Consider the following 18,419-nt stretch of genomic DNA (forward strand, 5'->3'; position numbering starts at 1 on the left):
GAATGGTCTCACTCACTTTTGAAATGCTCTCTTTCCCCCTAACACCTACTTCAGTGCCCTACCCATAGTTCTTGTTTAATAACCACGTGTTGACTATAACTTGAGTATTTGGTGTCACTTATGAAATAAATATGATGCCTGAATATAATGTCCTACTCCTAATACTTGTTATGAGGTTGGTGCTTTAAATTGAGTTCTTTTATTGCTTAAGTACTTGACATGAGTTTTTGACAGACATTCCTTATGCCAAATTCCACATTATGGAACAGGAGGTTTTAGTGTATGATAGCATTGTGACACTTCATTTAACCAAATATTATTTCTTCTTCCTGTTTTATTAAAAGTCATTTTGCATGACTTCTTTAAAATGCAATGAAGGCAACCCAGTCATGTCTGGTTTAACATTTTATAATAAGGCACTGGGGACTATGAGCAATCTGAGAGGGAGGAGGGAGTCATTGATTTAAAATTTATTCTAAGAATAATTCCACACTAATTCAGCACAGATGAGAACCAAGGCTTAAGAAAATTAATTCACTAACATGAGAAAAAGAACCAACTCCCTCGATGGCTTATTACTTAATGCAACAAGTATTTTAGGATTACACGTCTCCTGCTCATAATGCAATATTTCCAATCTCTTTGGAGATTTATTTAACCCAATCATATATTTCTGTAAGGTATTTATGGGGCAAGTCTTATCTTCCATTTTCAAATCAAGCAACAGATAATCTAATGAACTTGTTCAAGGTCATTCCAAAAAGTAGTTCTAATAATAGTATCAACATTTAGGGAATGTTATGGGGATTAAATGAGTTAATATTTGTAAACTGCTTAGAACAGTACCTAGTACTTGATGGGCTTTATATTAGTATTTGTTTAATGAATAAATAGGTAAATGGAAGGTATACACAGGCAGATAAATTCCAGATCTAGGTGATGAACTTTCGAGAAACAAAATTCGACATCTTCTATGTGTCTTGTAGCTTATTATTTAAGGTTTCTGTATAGAGTGATACAAGTGTAATTTAGGAAACACAGTGAATAATCTTCTCTTCCAACTCTTTACTACCCCTTTGTTTCTTCAATAGGCCTTTTTACCATAGAAGGACAGACACTCATTAGTGGCTTCAATCTAAGGAAAAGGGAGGACCTCATCAGCGGGTAGGCTTCATTTAAAATTCTTGCACATTATCTATAACCTGGCTCAGCAGTTTTCTCTCATTGGCAGTACAAGTGCATTTGCTAGAATAGGTGACACCTAAAGCCTTGAAGCAAATGATGAAGAAATGAACATTCTCATGAGTGAGTAGCAACAAGCCCCAAGTGGTAGGTGTGACCTGATCAGCTAGGTCAGTCTCTATAACACCCTAAAGTGGGTGCTTTAGGTAAGGAGGCATCTGGGCAATGGGTAAACAGGGCTATCGCCTGAGATAAGTTTCATCGACTTCACAATTTTCTGAAAATTGGCCCTGCTCCTAGAAGCAAAGAGGATATTGGAAACATCTCCTGAGGCTAATAATTCTACTATCCATGAAATGAATAATATTTAGGTCAGTGTGAAACTATGCAAGTACTATTAAAGTGTACTGTACTTTTAAAGTGACTTATTCTTATGCATCTAGCAGGTATAATTTATCCCACAGATTTTAACAGAATTCTGCAAAATCATGGTTTCCTCTTATAACGTTAATTTTCCGCCTCTCCGAAGATGTTTGGAACATGATTTGCTATTTTTCTCTCTAATTATTTACTACTCAAAATTCATATAGTAATCTCATTTCCTTATTTTGATAATCATTATCTAAAATCATTTTCTTTGTTTTATTGACATTCTTAATTTTAAGATATATGTACATATTTTATTATGTTTTGATGCTGTAACTTCTATCAAATTGATTCCCAAGAATAATATCGTTGGCTTAAAAAGTATAAGTATTTTAAATTTTATAGATTTTTCCAGATTGCTTTCCAAAAGAAGACTAGAAAATTTCACATTTCCACAAGGAAGGTATGAGAGCTTCCACTCCCAGAATTCCTACCAGCAATAGGTGGTATCACGAATTTTGGGTTTTGCCCAATTCTATGAATGTAAAGTGATATTCTATACTTTAAACTGTTTTTCTGTAACCTTTTCTGAATTTCACAGTCTTTTCTTCTTTGTTTTGCCATTTGGATTTGCTTTCTAGAACCTTTTTTTTTTTTTCCAGTAATCTCTATACCAGTTTGGGGCTTGAATTTACAACCCCGAGATTAAGAGTCACATGCTCTACCAACTGAGCTGGCCGGGTGCCCCTTTATAAATTTCTTATTCACATGCTTTGTATAAAAAAAGTTTTATGAATGAAATTGAAGTTTAAAAAACAGCATTTAGGGGCGCCTGGGTGGCTCAGTCGTTAAGCGTCTGCCTTTGGCTCAGGGTGTGATCCCGGCGTTCTGGGATCGAGCCCCACATCAGGCTCCTCTGCCGGGAGCCCGCTTCTTCCTCTCCCACTCCCCCTGCTTGTGTTCCTTCTCTCACTGTCTGTCTCTCTCTCTCTCAAATGAATAAATAAAATCTTTAAAAATAAAAAAATAAAAAACAGCATTTAGCATAATAAAATATTTTTAATTGATGTGAAAGTAAAATTTCCTTTTTAGTAAAATATTAAACTGATGTGTTATTTTTAACCTCATCAGATTAAAAAACATGTTAACATCTATTTCCTCAAGATTGTGAACTAGCAGTGGTGATGAAGTCAAAATAGGAACCATCTTTTTGTAGAGAAATGTGGCAGGGGGATCCATAGTTTCATTATTTTCACCCATTGGCCAAATAATTGAGTGTTACACTTAGATCTCCAAAATGTAATATAAATGAATATAGTAGCAAAGTTGTATTGTATAGCAATTAGTTGAAACAATTCTAAATATCTATCAAGAAGGACTCAGTAAAAATACCATAGTATTCCATATAATACTAAAAATACCATAGTATTCCATATAATACTAAAAAAGTATGAGGCAAAAATTTTTCATACACTTTCCTGAAACTAGTGTGCTATTGTGGTTGAAGACTTAGGTTTGGAGAGAGACAGTCCTGGGCCAAAACTCAGCTGTGCCAGCTCTGGGATGCATTGCTCAGTTCCTCATTTGTGAAACAGAAATACCTACCTTAAGGACTAAGAGTGAGAATTCAATGAGCTAATGTAGGTAAAGTGCATATCACAGCACATTTAGTTAATAATAAAAAAAGACAAATTTAAAACTACTGATAGGAAAATCTATTCAAACTTTTAAACCTATGTTGATATGGCAAAGCTCTATCAGAATATCTGAATACTAATATTTTATCTGTTAAAACAGGTGGGATAAGCTATCATATAAAGAGACAAGAGGCAAAAGTGTAAGATGCAAGTGTGTGTTCGTGTGTGTGTGTATGTGTGTATGTATGCGCACGCTTGGGCTTGGAGAGATGCCTGGAAACATGCACAACATTAACTGTGTTATCTCTGGGTGGTGGGATTTGGATTTAATTTTTTCACATTCATCTTTGTATTTGCAAACATTTGATTCAATATTCTACCACAAACATATAACATCTTTGTAAATGGGACTATTTTCTAAAAATGCAGTTAGAATATGCATGCATGCAGCCAAGTAAAGAAATATTATTCTCTGAGAAAAATGGCATTTGTCTTTTCACATACTGCATACCTTTCAAAGTACGATAGAATGTCAATTAACTGTTATACAGAAACAAAGATGTATGGAAAATTAACCTGGATCTTGATCATTTTAAAATTCAAAATGTCTCTGATATCACATAGAGTACCTTAAAAATACTCAATGAGACAAAGTAATAGGATTTCTTTCCATAAGACAAGAAAAAAAACCGGTCTCAGCATGCAATAGTCATGCTGTGTAGCTGTGAGTTAGAGATTTCAGGTACTCACAAAATAAGGTCTTGCTGATAAACTTTAATACGCTATTTCTCCAAAAAATGGACAAATAATGAATAGCAATCCTTGAGCAAACAAACCAGTGGAAATGCAAACACTCATTATTCCTGATATGCTGGCTATCTGGATGAGCCTTCAGATTACCACGGAATGTGCCTGCCTTTCTGGCATTGCCGGCATTCTTACTATGATGCAAGTACCAATTTCCAACAGAAAAAATTTGTTTTATACTACAGCTGTGATTTTGGATTTCCACGCCATACTTCTATAGAACAACAGGTAAAGTTCTCATCCTGAAAACAACCTCACTTACTAAAATGACAGAGTTTTGATATTGGTGAGGTTTGGTGAGATGGGAAATTTTTTGCATGTCTAATGGGAAATGCTTTAACCTTTTCAGGTAGAATTTTGACAGCATGAATGAAGAGCTTCAGAAAGCACCCTCATTCTTCATTTCAGTAATTTAAAGTTTAGAAATTCGTGCTAAGGAAAGAATTAGAAATGTAGAGAAAGATTTATATACATGAATTTATATTCAAGAATTATTTACAACAGCAAAACATTGGCAACATCATAAATATTTAACAATGTGGAAAGATTAAGAAAATTATATTAAGCAAACATTAAATACATCCATATAACATAATTTTAGGTAGCCATTGAAATAATATTTACAAAGTTTTTACGGCATGTGTTTCTGATAAACAGTATGCTAAAAAAGCAAGCTAGAAAATTGTGTAAAATGTGTAAAAAAAACTTATAAAGAAACAAGTCCAAAATTAACTGTTTTTGTGTGTGGCCTTATAGGTAATCTCCTCCATTCTTTATTGTACTTTTTATGTATTTTGCAATTGGAATAGATCCTAAAGATTATCTAGTCCAAAATCTTCATCTTCTATAAAATCAAAGGCATCTAAAGAAATGAAGTAACTTAGTCACAGCTTCACATTGACAATGCAACCCAAGGCAACTTTCCTCCTTTCCCTAATACCTTCTTGCTGCTCCTTGGGGGCATATAATTACCATTTGGGATAAATCATATGTCCATGTTTTGACCTCGATACCACTATCTTCAAGCAAGCCCAACATGTCCAAAGACAGTTTAAATGCAGCTGCTTGTTGTTATCACTTCCAAATGGACCATTGGCCTTGACAATAAAGAATTAAGATAACATGCACCAAGGCTTTGCCTGCCAACTTATAATTAATGGGTTTAGCATCTATTTGATTTTAGGAGTGGGGCTTCTCACCAATGTGAAAGGTTGGCTCAGACTCCTGGCAAGGCAAATAGGGAATTATTTGGCCACTAGCTACTTTAATAGCAAATAGGCAGAACTTCTTTTGTGCTTCCGGAAGAAACACAGAAAAACCGTAATAAAGAAGTATCCAGCAGAGCAGTTTCAACACATGGTCCACAACCAGCACACTAGCATTACCTGGGAATTTATTTCTTAACACACCTCCCCATTGTTACTGGGTCAGATCTACTGGGAGTAGGGTTCAGCAATCTCTGATTTAACAAGCCTTCCAGACAATTTCAATACATATTAAGTCTGAGAATCATGGGCCCAGTAAACAGTAGGTACCATGCTGGTGCTTTGCCAAAACCATGCTCTTTAAACAACCATCCAGATAGGGATTCCCTTTACCTTCTGATAAGTACAAAATTCAGAGCTCGCTATTAGAAAGCAGGGCCTCCTAAGAGTCATCTCCGCCCTTTATACCCTTTAATCACTTGTTTGGTCAGTCTGATAATGAGGTGGAATGCTAAACAAGATTTTTTAAATTCCAAAGTTCCCTGTTCTAAATAGACCATTTTGTTGCACAGATGTTGAGATTCTCATATGACTTTCATACTTTTCCCGAGAGAAAGAGCTGAAAAGAATTATTATTATTATTATTACTATTAAAAGGCTATTATTAACTTCTTGGTGGAATTCTTTCTTTGAAAGCAGAGACATCACTGGCTTGACCAACTCTGAAACAAGGCTACAGAGAATCTTCACTAAGGGCAGTGGGTATGTGACTTTTGTTTTTCAGTTAATTTTGCTCAGACACAGCCTGGAGCACATTTCATTTTGCTCTACCACACAGCTATTTCCTATCACACTAAGTAGTTTTCCCCTAGGTTTCTAAGAAGCAAATGGTGCTAGAATATGCGAAGGAAAAATTCAGTTATTCTCTTAGTATATTTGCAGGTTTATTTTTTCAACTGCTTATTCATTTAATTGTGTGCCTACTAGGTATATACAAGACACTGTCTTATGCAGAATAAATAGATAAATAAAACATTCCCTGCTTTACAAGAAGTTTATAATATAGAAGGGGAGACGAGATGAACACAACAAAAAAAATATAAAAATATATAACACAAAACATACTCTAGGCCTCAGAGATGTGTGAATCATGTGTGATGAGGTCTCATATAACTTGTTTACCATTTCTACTTTGAGGGCAATTCATGGGTAAACTTATAAATTAACTTGTATTTTAAGAAATGGCAGACAGGAAGGAATTCTAGGAGCAAAAGACCTCAGTAGCCATGCAAATCATGAAGCTTTGAAATGTGATCAGGCAAAAGAGAGTAGACCAATAGCAGGGAGCCCACACATTACTATCATTTAGGAGCCCTGTAAAAAATTAGTGATGCCCACGTTCATTCTCCTCCCCTAAGATACTAACATAATTTTCAGAAGTGGGGCCTGGACATAGACTTTTGTTAAGATCCCTGAATAATTCGGGTATGAGGCCAAGCCTGAGAATCATGCTACAGCCGGGATGGGGGGGTGTCTGACACCATGGCATGGGAAGCTGTGAATGCTGCGCCAAGAGGTATGTCTTCTCGTTAGGAGGAAATGAGACGTCCCTGAAGACTTCCACATGGGGAAGTGATGTGAGCAGAGCCATGTTTGTGTAATATTCAACTGGCGGTCATGGTGGGGTGAGCTGTCAAAAGCAGAGACCAGCAGCTGGGCGAGTATTTAACTGCCACTGTGATAGCATGAGAGGCACAAAATGGGCCATGGCCCAGATGCCTAATGTGTGCTGCAGCAGAAGGACAGGGAGAACCTGAAGATGAGCATTAGCACGTGAGAGACTGAGGCAATGCAGTACTCGCAAGAGAAACATGGCAGGCCAACCCACAGACAGTGCTGGGGTAGACGGTGGCAAGTGTCCCTTGCTACATGTTGAGACAGTGGGAGACACAAATCAAAACATCTATCAGGTATTTGAAAATCAAGACTCTCTAAAATGTCTGCCTACAGAAGACAGATTAGGATTCAACACTATACAGAGGTTATATTTCCAGAGGAGATTTTTTTAGTGAGATATAATTGCATATAACATTATATTAGATTGAGGTGCACCAGATAATGATTCGATATATACATATATTGCAAAATGACCACCACAATAAGTCTAGTTAATGTTCATCACCATGTAGTTACAAATTTGTGTGTGTGTGTGTGTGTGTGTGTGATGAGAACTTTTACCATTTACTCTCTTAGCAACTTTCAAACATAAAATACAGTGTTATTAACTATAGTCCCCATGCTGTACATGACATCCTTAAAACTCATTTCTAACTGGGAGTGGGTACCTTGTGGCCACCTTCACCCATTTCGCCCGACGTCACTCCCCCAGCCCCACCTCTGGGTGCCACCAATCTGTTCTTCAGAGGAGATTACTGAATCTGCAGAGTAGAAAAATATCTTGAGGAAATATCAAGATGGGGGAAAAAAGAAGACTGGGGATAAATGTCTTGGAGAGTGCCCACATTTGGAGGAAGATCATAAAGAAGAAGGGTCAAAAAGGTTGGAGAAGTAGGAGAGGGCAGCATTAAGGAAGTTAAGGGAGGAAAGAGTTTGTAAGAAAATTCTAGACCTCGTGGGACCCATTCATTGCTAGGACAGGTGTTTATTCCACTGATTCACACATTTCACCAAGTCTGGGAATCACAGCTAGGGTAAGATCAAGGAAATTGAGAAATTACCTCAGTGAATTCACATTAAAACTTAATTTCAGCCTTTTAAAAAATTTCCATATAACTTTTGAAGAACACTGATATTCTACTCATGCCCAAATGTCTCTCATATCAAAAATAACACAATCATAAATACAGTGACTATATTTTGTAACAAAAAGGAATTTCTTGGTAAATTCTGAAAAAAAGACTTTGAAGAGAGAGGGGAGTTAATCAGAAAGAGAGATTACTAAGGAAAAAATACTTTTCCTTGAGTCTTTGTTTCCCAAACTTAGTCTAGACAACCACAAAGAGATGCTGTTAGGAAGAAGCAACTTTAGCTAAAAGGAAGATGAAAAATGATAGAGGATTTCCAGAGGGAAATATTAATGAATAATGATTAACTAATTAGTTAATTAATTCTCCAGAGGGAAAGTCAAGTCTCAAAGGGACGTCATTGGGGAGTTTTACAATCATTATAAAATGGAGAGTAGAAAGCAAAAGTGGTAAAAAATGAAGAGGCGGTCTCAAAAATGTGGTTAGATGCTCCCAAACTCCTCCCAAATTGAGGGAAACGTCTAAAATATTTCAAGCATCTAAATCTGATAATACACTTGCATAGTAAATACACCATATCTGGAGTCCCCAAACTCCCTTGTAGTTAACCCACACACTCTGTCACTTGAAAAGTCCCATATGAAACAGTTTGTTTTTCTTTCCTAGAGCCTTTCTTTAATCTAAATTAATATGAATATTATTTGTTTCTACAAATTGAATCTGTCATTCGAAGCATAGTTTAGTCTATGGCAAAACCAAACAAAATGTCTAATTTCTGAAAGAAAAAGGGTCTTTAATTCTAAAGAAATATGAAAAGAACAACGACCTGAAATAAATTCCAGTTGACCCTTTAACAATGCAGGGGTGAGGGCATACCAGCCCCTGCAGAGTAGAAAATCTGTATATGACTTTCAACTCCCCCAAAACTTAACTACTAAGAGCCTACTGTTGACCAAAAGCCTTACCAATAACATGAATAGTCAACTAACACATATTTTGTATGTTCCAAGTAATATACACTGTATCATTATAACAATGTAAACTAGTGAAAAGAAATACTATTAAGAAAGTCATAAGGAGGAACAAATACATTTATAGGACTGTACTGTAAGAAATCCATGTATAAGTGGACCCAAACGGCTCAAATCTGTGTTAAGGGCCAACTGTACTTATAAAAATTAATTTGAGATGAAACAATATAGAACATCAACCAAAGTTCTCAAATTTACCTGTACTTTAGAATCACCTGGAGATTTTAAACTCTAGATCCATTAAATCAGAGCATCTGGACCTGGGAACTAGGAAGCAGGAGTTTAAAGCTCCTCAGAGGATTTCCATGGGCAGCCAAGTTTGAGAACCACTGATATAAAAAGTTCAGAGGGAATCTATGTTACCTAGTGTCTGAAATGAAATATTTTAACTGACCACTGAATTTGGCTATTAATTTTGTAACTGAGGCAAAACTAGGTGGCATGTAGTTTTTTGTTGTTCTACAAAAGCAATCATATGTACCTGCCAAGGGGAAAAAACCTGCAATACAAAAACTAAAGTAAATAAATAGTACAATATGTTATTTGTAATATGGTTAAATAGAATCCATAGTATTGAAAAAAAGATTAATGCTGTACATTAAAAAAAAATAAAAGCCGAAAGTGCATTTAACGAAACAGTTCAGAGAAAGTATCTTCAAAGCTATATTAAACACTTCCCAGCTTTGGAGAATTTAAATACCCAATCTGGTTTCTATGAAACTTAAAAAGATCAAACGATTAGAAGGAAGCTAGGCTTGAATGAGAAATGCTGGGGATTTCAGTAAACATCTGGTTACCATTTTCAATGGTAAGAACCAACCCACTTAAGGAAGCAGTTTAGTTTCTTTGGAGTAAAAATGAGACACTGGCTTTTTGTTCTCTTGCACAGTGGAGGGTAAAGGAAACATCAGAATGGGGAGGTCACTTGAAGCTCAACTTTTATAAATAAGAAAGCTTTTTTCAAAAACTAAAGTAAATTGAACTCGGGTCTCTGTAGTATAAACAGCTCAACTCAGTTAAGGTTAAATAAACATTCCTTGGGTTCTAGTGTGCCAATTAAAGAACAAATTCTGTTTGGTCGTAAATACATCAGTAATTCTATAAGCACGGAGGAAAATAACAATAAACCCGAACACACAATTACCGCCTGTCATACTACAATAAAATAGAATAGTGTAGACCAGTAAGTTTCTTTGATTCAATTTCCTTTTTTTTCTCCCCAGTTTGATTAACTAAAGGAACAGAAGCACTTCTGATATCGCCCAAAACCTATTTCTTGCGTAATAAAAAAAAAAAAAAAGAGTATGTCAAAGGCGTTCTAGGTGAAATATTGACAAGGGAAAACACACTGCGCCTTTTAAATGTGACCTTTACTCTTTCGTCTTCCTGCTAAATAGTCATAGAACATATTAAACTCAGGGAAGCGGCAGGGGTGCTGGTGTGAGGCCGAAGACAGGAAGGAAGGAGAAGAAGAGGAGTTCATTAGGCTCTGGAGTTTTAAAGGATTAGTAGAAACATCTGCTATCAACATGCGCTACTGGCCAAAGGGGAGTCACCCGGATTTTGCCTCCAGACCAATGTTTCTCTGCTCCTTTGCTTCCCATTCCTTTCTTCTGCCCTTGGACATGAGACTAAAAAGACTAAAGAAAAGGAATCCCTAGAATGATGAGGTTTAAAATTTTGTCTTCCTTTCCCTCATTCTGTGCGTATAAATGTTATAGTGCTGATCTGAAAAAGACTTGGGTGGTGACTTTACTCGTTCTCTTGAGTAATAAAGCAAGTGCTCGGAAGCACCCCTGACTTGATGCTGTGCCAACAACGCTTCCTATGTTCTGAGATGGGCAGTTCCACTGCTGGGTAACTCGGACTGATAAAATGTTCATCCTTAAATTGGTCCTGGTTATGTCTTCTAGAGTTACTACAAATAAATCTTGTACCCAAGTGTCCCGTTAAACAGTGGGGATACAAAAATATTGGTCCAACTACTTCCAGGGCCTCCCAGAAACATTCTTTGCAATTGGAACCATCTATTTTCTTGCGCTTGCTGCAGATCTGGTTTCGGCTGCAACTGCAGAAATATGCCCTCTTCAAGTATACATAAATAATTCTCACCCAATGATAAAATATACTACGTGTCAGAGTCTCTTGGCCAATATATTACTACTTAGACTCTACCCCGGGAGCAAGTTAAAAACTTTTGGAAAATATTTATTCTCTCTTAGGCCCCGAGTCCATTCTCTCAACTAAAACAATGATTTACTAAATATTACCTAGATGATTTGAAAGAGAATAATTTGATGGTGATTCTATCTTTTTCTGTAGAGAAGGTGTATGTTTTAAAATCCCTGGGTCATATGATATATTTTCCCAAAGCGAGGGATTAGAAGAACATAAACGTGAATATTTTACACTATGCTAAGCAACGAAGTAGAGAGCGTGCTGGGGAGGATGCAAATGGGACCGAAATCACAAGACGGGGGCTTGACCCTCAATGCTTTCTATGTCCACAAGCCACAAATGTTATACGCTTACTTTCACATGTCCTTTATTGGGCAGCGTTTTATTAGGTAATGCTATGTGTTTTGTTGTTTTATGGAATAGTAAACCTTCAGTGAATCAGTCATCACTGCTAAGTTGATAACTCACAAATTCTCATCTCCTGCCCTGGCCTCTCTGCTTTCTTCAGTTTTTGCTAAATGCATTCAGGTGAAACGCTCAAGACACCTGAGACCGAATATGCCTAGAACTAAACTCATCCATCCTCCTCCAAAACCAACAGACAGTAACACCGGTAAATGTAATAGAGGAACCCTTAAGAGCAAAGGAAGAAGAGAAGAACTCTGAAAAATGGACACAAGCACTTAAAGCCTCAACAGGTAGTATGAGACCTATATACTACCATAGTTTTGATTGCATTATTTCTATATAAGAGCAGATCTGAGCATGGGTAGAGTATCAGTGTACCTATAAAGTTATGCAAAAATAAAAGGCTTATCAATTAAGTTTTAATGTGAATTCTCTGAGGTAGTTCACTATTTAAGGAGCTCAAATATTGGGACAATATGTTATCTTAATTTATTCATGCATTCAATTGTATTCAATAAATATTCATTGGGTGCCTCTAGGTGGAGGGCATGGTTTTAAGTGATAAGCAGAACAGACACGATCCCTGACCTCAAGGAGCTTACAGATTTTTTTTTTTTTTCTTAATGAAGGGTCTTTCCCAAGGGAATGGTTCCAGGAGCCTATGTGTTGGAATTTCAGGATGGTTTACAACCCAGACCTTTGAATGGGAACATATAGGTTGATAAAGAGGGCCTTTAAAACACCTGTGAAGTTCATTTATCACAAAATATCCAACAGTAGCACTCCTATGTTCGTCATATAGAACCCATTTTCAATTTATCTCCCCAGAAAGGAATCTCCATAATCTCCTTTCTGTAATTAGTTCTTGACAGTAGTAACGATATTATCTCCCATTCCTGGAGTGCCCATAATGTGGCATTCATAGAACAATCCAAAACAATCAATTCCCAAAGAGAAAACGAGGGCTTTGAGAGGTTAAGTAACTTGTCCAAGGTTATATAACCATTAAAGGTAACACTAGAACTCAACCCAGGTTTGATCTGACTCCAAAGCTTGTTCTTTTTAATTACCACAGTCTACTACCTCCCCAAGAAAGCAATTACTGTGGTTAAGCTCTTCTTACTTATGGGTAATTTAAATCTCAACTTCCTTATAGCTTCTTCTTGAATACAAATAAACTAAAGAAAAAAACCCTGAAATACGCTTTCCATCACAAAAGTTAAGATTGGTCTCTAGTAGTTGCTTCTTTTCCATACAAACCCCAGAAACAGCTTTTGGCAAGTAGCCATTCTAAATAAACCTTCAAAATTAGACTAAACTTCAAATGGTACACGAGTGCTATGGACATTTTTGGGAGTGCAAGTGAATGTAAATAAAAATATAGAAGGATAGAAAACTATTAAATTATAAGCAGGGAAGGAAATAGGTTTTTTCTTCTCTAATATATTTTACACAACATTAAGTAGTGATCTGTATCTCTCACTCGATTAACTATATCTTTTAATAGTTCTTCCCAAGAACACAGTTGGATAAATTACAGTGTCCTTATTGGGGGGGGGGGGAGCCAAGGAGCAACATTGTTTAAAATAGCATTCTCCAGAACACAATATATCAAGTTTAATATCAATACAAATATCGATAAACAGTATCACCACATTAACTCTAGCCCTTCCTAGAAATGCCTTCGCCATACCATGCTATAGTGTTATACTCTGAGCTCCTGTTGGAAGGTTGCTATATGAACTAAGATATGACATCTACTTCATTTGCAATAGAAATGTTGCTCTGGTTCTTGGCCCATTACCTAACTTAGGGTTGTTTACTTAATAAACCCTTCAGGAAACTTGTTTTAAATATACTACTTGGGCATGTGGGTGGTTAGCGGAAGGAACGTCGTGTTCCCTTCTTTCTGAGAGTAAAATTTCCATTCTTTTCCTTCTTGCTCTCGGTATTTGCAGGCTCAAGCCAAAATTAAGCTTCAATTACGGTAGCTAAGAGGAATATCCAGCCTGAGCCCTAACTTTGTATTTCCATTTTAGTAATGTTATTATTATATGGTTTATTGTAAACCATCAAATCCTTTTTGAATGAGGTTTGGTATAAGTTACAAAACTAAACTATCTCAGTCCTAGAGTTTAACCATCAGCTTGGGATGGGATCAGATGACATAGAATTAGTCTAGCTACATGGGTCAGCAAACTTTTTCTGTTAAGGGCCCAATAAATGTTTTAGGCTTTAAGAGCCATACCATCTCGGTTGCAACTACTCCACTCTGCTATGGCAAAACAAAGCAGCCAAAGACAGTATGAAAACAAATGTGTGGCTGCATTCCAATAAAACTTTGTTGACAAAAACAGGCATTGGGCCAGATTTGGCTGGCGGGCCATCGTTTGCCAACCCCTGGCAAGAAAATCGATATGGCCTTCCGCTTTTTTTTCTTCAAAAAAACATTCCATGTAAAACCCCCATATTACAAAAACAAGAGCAATTTGAAACCATAAGAGTGACCAATTCTGTAGGGGGCTGGCATATGTTTTTCACAGGGACTATATAAAATATTTAATTTAGAAGTGCAAGGTGTATTCAGAAGTGAGCAGAAAACTGATAAATATGCACTATTCTTCAAGTATACAGAAATAATTCTGATCCAATGATACGACCTACCGAGACAGGGCCTCATGGACCACATACTGTTTGGATGTTACCATGGGAATAGGTTAAGAACTTTCAGAAAACATCTACTTTCTTTTAGGCTACTATACTATTCCATGTACTAAAGCACTGATTTACTAAATAGTACCTAGACACTAGGAAGGGCAATAATTGGTGGGTGCTTCTTTTGCTTTAGAGAATTATATGTTCTTATAAATGCAGGGACATAAGATATATTTTTCCAAAGCAAGAGACTGAAGGACCATAGAGTATATGTTTTACATGCTGCTAAGTTTTGTAGCTAAATCTGTAAAGACAATTGTCCTCTCACTGTTTTCGAAATCAACTTAAAGATTAAATGCTTGTAAATACCTATATAGTTAAAACTTTAGTAGTACAATGGCATTACAGCAAGCAGACTTCTGCATTGTTTTAGTTCCAGAATTAAGTCTAAAGATTGCTATTTCTTGAACCAATGGTATATCCCTTAGGATAGTGTGCCCCAATGGGCTACATATCAGAATCACATGTGTCTGTTTTTAACATATAAATTTCTGGGCCCCACTCCCAGACTATTGAATCAAAAAATAGTGGCTGGGCTTTACGTTGTCTCCTCCCAGAACTCTGATGGGGTGGACAAAGCGATTAAATTCTCACCACATGCTATCATGAAGTAATAATAATTATTGCCTTAAACAAATAAGAGAACTAGAGCTCAAAGAACCTAACTTGCTTAAAGTTGCATATCCGAAGCCCTACTGTCTTTCCAGATAGAGCCACAGACTTCTGTTATATCACTAGAATGGAATTAACCAGGGAAAAAAACATAATGCCCACATTCTTAGAACCCGAGACTTCTTACTTTTCCTTTCAAGGAATGCTTACTAAATAAGTAGTAAGAAACCTGAATAAAATATAAAGCCCAAACGTTACTCTACAAAAACAGATTCTACTTAATAGTGGAATGTTGCCTGGCTAGGACCCTTTTATTTTTTCTAATTTTTATCGATTTCTGGCCTTAAAGGTTTAAAAAAGAAAAAAAAAGTAGCTCCAAACTGGAAAGGGGCTGCCTATGCTTCAAACGATGGCATAGAATGAGGTCAGCAGAACTGATTGGGGTCAGACCAGAAGAGGAGAGAAAAGCAGGTTAAATGGATAGATAGAATAGGGAAATTGTATTTTATATGGATTTTCCTACAACCAAGCGTGTATTTTATAAATGTCTCAAATCTGCACGTGGTAGTACCTATTTTATTTTTGATGTCATAGTTTCAAATTTCAGTTTAGCAGAGAGCAGAAGCTGCAACGGCAAAGTTAAAGATAGGAGGAGTACGTCTCCAGATCATTCTGAACTGCTTCCACTTCCCCCAAGATGCTCAGCATGGAGAAATTAAGTTTAAATGTGCAAATATAGCATCATACTTGCTGCTGCTATACATATGGAAAAAATAAGCATGAGGTGGGAATATGGGAAACTAAAGAAAAATGAATTTGACAAGGATCAGATCTTTAGAAAATATTTTTATAGTGAATGCCTCAATGCAAACATAGTTTAGAGATTAAATCTGTGGCCATGGAAAATATGCTGTAATAAAAAAGTGATTTTTTTCCCCTCTACATTAGAAAATCAAGGAAATGTTAGATTATGGTCACAGAACTTTTTTATTTCAGGTATTTGAGGTTGCCCTCACAGTGAAAACTATAAAATCAGATGAAAAACCAAAAGTCAATTTTGCATACTCGTGAAATTGCTACCCTTTCTTGAGGCCTTATCCAGGAATAATACCTTATTATACCGAGTCGAAGAAACCAAGAAAGAATGAGGAAGTAAATGTTTTACAAGCTGAGGGAATATGGGGTAAGCGGGCCAAATCAGCATTTACACTGACAAAGTCTGGTGACACCATCTCGTTATCTTATGCTGGGCCCAGCGCTCCTTTGACTGCCAGAGTTTATTGCCTTCAGGCTGTCTTTGCACTTTTCTTGATATTTGGAAGCTGCAAAGTCATCCTCCTTTTTCTTATAAAACTGACCCAACACCATTAAGGGAGAGAGCAGACATATTCCTTCTGAACTGCAACTGGACAGAATTGAAAATTGACGCGGAATTGAAGTTGAAATGCACAGAGCGTCCATGTTGTGCCCGTGCACAGTCAGTGGTACCGTCACGGAGGCAAAGGAACACAGCAATTTCAGACACCAGCGGTGTGTCATCACGGCTGGTGTTGCGCATGACGACAGGTGCACAGCTCACGTGGCGTGCAGGTGGTGGTTAGCCTACTTCAGGGATGGGCTAAGATGTTTTATGGGAGGAGAGGGTAACTCAACATTTTATCTCTCTCCTTAACACGGATAAATGCTTTTCTGACAATATCATTTATGGATGTCCCAGAACTCTCAATTGGTCCCTCCTTAATAGAACCAACTGCAAGGAAGTTTCTAAAATTTGTTTTCAGCCCTCTTTGATACTCCAGAGCTTTCACCTTCCCTTTTGTTGTTCTCATTTGCTTCCAGAATCCCAGCACTCTAGATTTCCATACAACTCCTAGGGGACAGGGCCCAGCAAATGGCATTCCTGAAGACCTGTCCTCATGGCCCATACTCTGCACATTTTTAGACCCTTTCTTTTCATTGAAGTGTATCTTTTTGGGCCCTATCCTCCAAAAGATTTGCTAGCTAAGTACCTTGTAACTTTACAGCCAGTGCGGTAAAAGGGGAACATGGTGAAGGGGGACCCTGGCTAACTGTTGCCCTAACCTCATTCATTCAGCGGCATAAGCTAGTACTTGAAAGAGCAAGGTGGAGTGTATCTGTCACATGGTGAGTTGCTCAGGAAATGTTAGCTGTTATTATTACTGCCCTTTTTGACCCTCATCATATACTCAACTTTCTTTTCAAATACCTTGTTTAAAAACTTGTCTTTTATTTCTCACTTCAAATGATAGAAATAAAGGTACTTGACTAGTAATAGTGTGTGTGGTAAATATCCATACTTCTTTCGCATTTTAGAGCCAATCTGTGAATCACATTTAAGCCGGCTTCTCGAAACAATTTCCAGCACATTCTACTTGCAGTCAGATGAAGTGGCAATTTTCTTAAAATATGGAGCAGTTTGGTGCTGGGCAGAACATGTATTCAGGCTCATAAACATAAACATTTTTTATGTACCATTTAAATATGAACTATGCAACTCCAAAACGCTACAAAAATATAAACAAAATAATTTCAGGAATAAAGAAATATAGCTAAAGAAAAACTGAGAGGAAGTAAAAAAAGGAGCCAAGTTTTCTTTGATGCACGAAAGTTGATCATGGGTAAATTTTGTTTTTACAAATTTCTTTAGGGAAAGAATGCAGTACACTCTAGAAAGTGTTTTACATTATATATGAAGCAACTTGGGTATTTACTTCTTATTCTGACCTTTTTCTAGCAGCCCCAGCCCGAGGCCAGCACCGAGCCTTTCTTCAGCGATGACAACCGTATAGTGATGCTGAGTGAGAATGTGCTGGTGGAGCTGAAGCTCCATGTTGCTGAAGGAAGGAGGCCTGTAGAGTATGGCCCTTCTGTCATGGCTGCCAAAGTGTGTCTCTATTGATTTCTCCATCTAAAAAAAAAAAAAAAAAAAAAAAAAAAAAAGAAAGGAGGCATAAAAATTCAAGAGGAAGAAGTAGCACACTGCCCTTGAAGGACATCATTAATGCAAATCAAGGGCCATTCAGAAAGTTATCGTGTCAGTTTTCCTCTGGAAATGAAAGACAGACTCTCTGAAAGGCTAGCAAGGACAAAGGCGACCTCGTATGCAAGAAATGAAGGTGATTGAATTTTTCTCACTATTACAGAGAGATGAAAATTTTAGGCCATTAAAATATAGAGGTCCTAGAGGAATACTGTTACATAGAAATACAGAGCTCAACTGTAGCGGAAAATATAAATTAATAGCAATGCCTTTCATCTGCATTGTGCATATATAAAATACTTCCAGCTGCATTATCTTCTAATGGTGCTTTTTAGGTAAACACAGGAGAGGAAACAGACTCAGAAAGGATGGATTTTGTGCTGGCAGGACACGTTCAGGAACAGGGAGCGCTGAGAAACAAGCTCAGAGCTCTTTGGAGATACAAAATGCTGCTGCTTCTCTCCATCAGGATGCAGCAGAACTGGAACACACCTCAGTGTGGCAGGGTGCAT

At 37.0% G+C, this 18,419-nt stretch overlaps 1 protein-coding gene across 2 annotated transcripts in view; it reads right to left on the reverse strand.

Moving 5' to 3' along the window:
* Positions 1–18,419, reverse strand: part of CPED1 (cadherin like and PC-esterase domain containing 1) — a 265,116-nt gene that overhangs the window by 219,395 nt on the left and 27,302 nt on the right. For both annotated transcript variants that reach the window (XM_008705809.2, XM_008705811.2), the window contains exon 2: positions 17,652–17,835. In XM_008705809.2, the coding sequence (XP_008704031.1) occupies positions 17,652–17,835 (184 nt within the window). The remainder of the gene's footprint in view (positions 1–17,651; positions 17,836–18,419) is intronic.

Source organism: Ursus maritimus, unplaced genomic scaffold, assembly GCF_017311325.1.
Source record: "Ursus maritimus isolate PB19 unplaced genomic scaffold, ASM1731132v1 scaffold_3, whole genome shotgun sequence".
NCBI classification, from domain to species: Eukaryota; Metazoa; Chordata; class Mammalia; order Carnivora; family Ursidae; genus Ursus; species Ursus maritimus.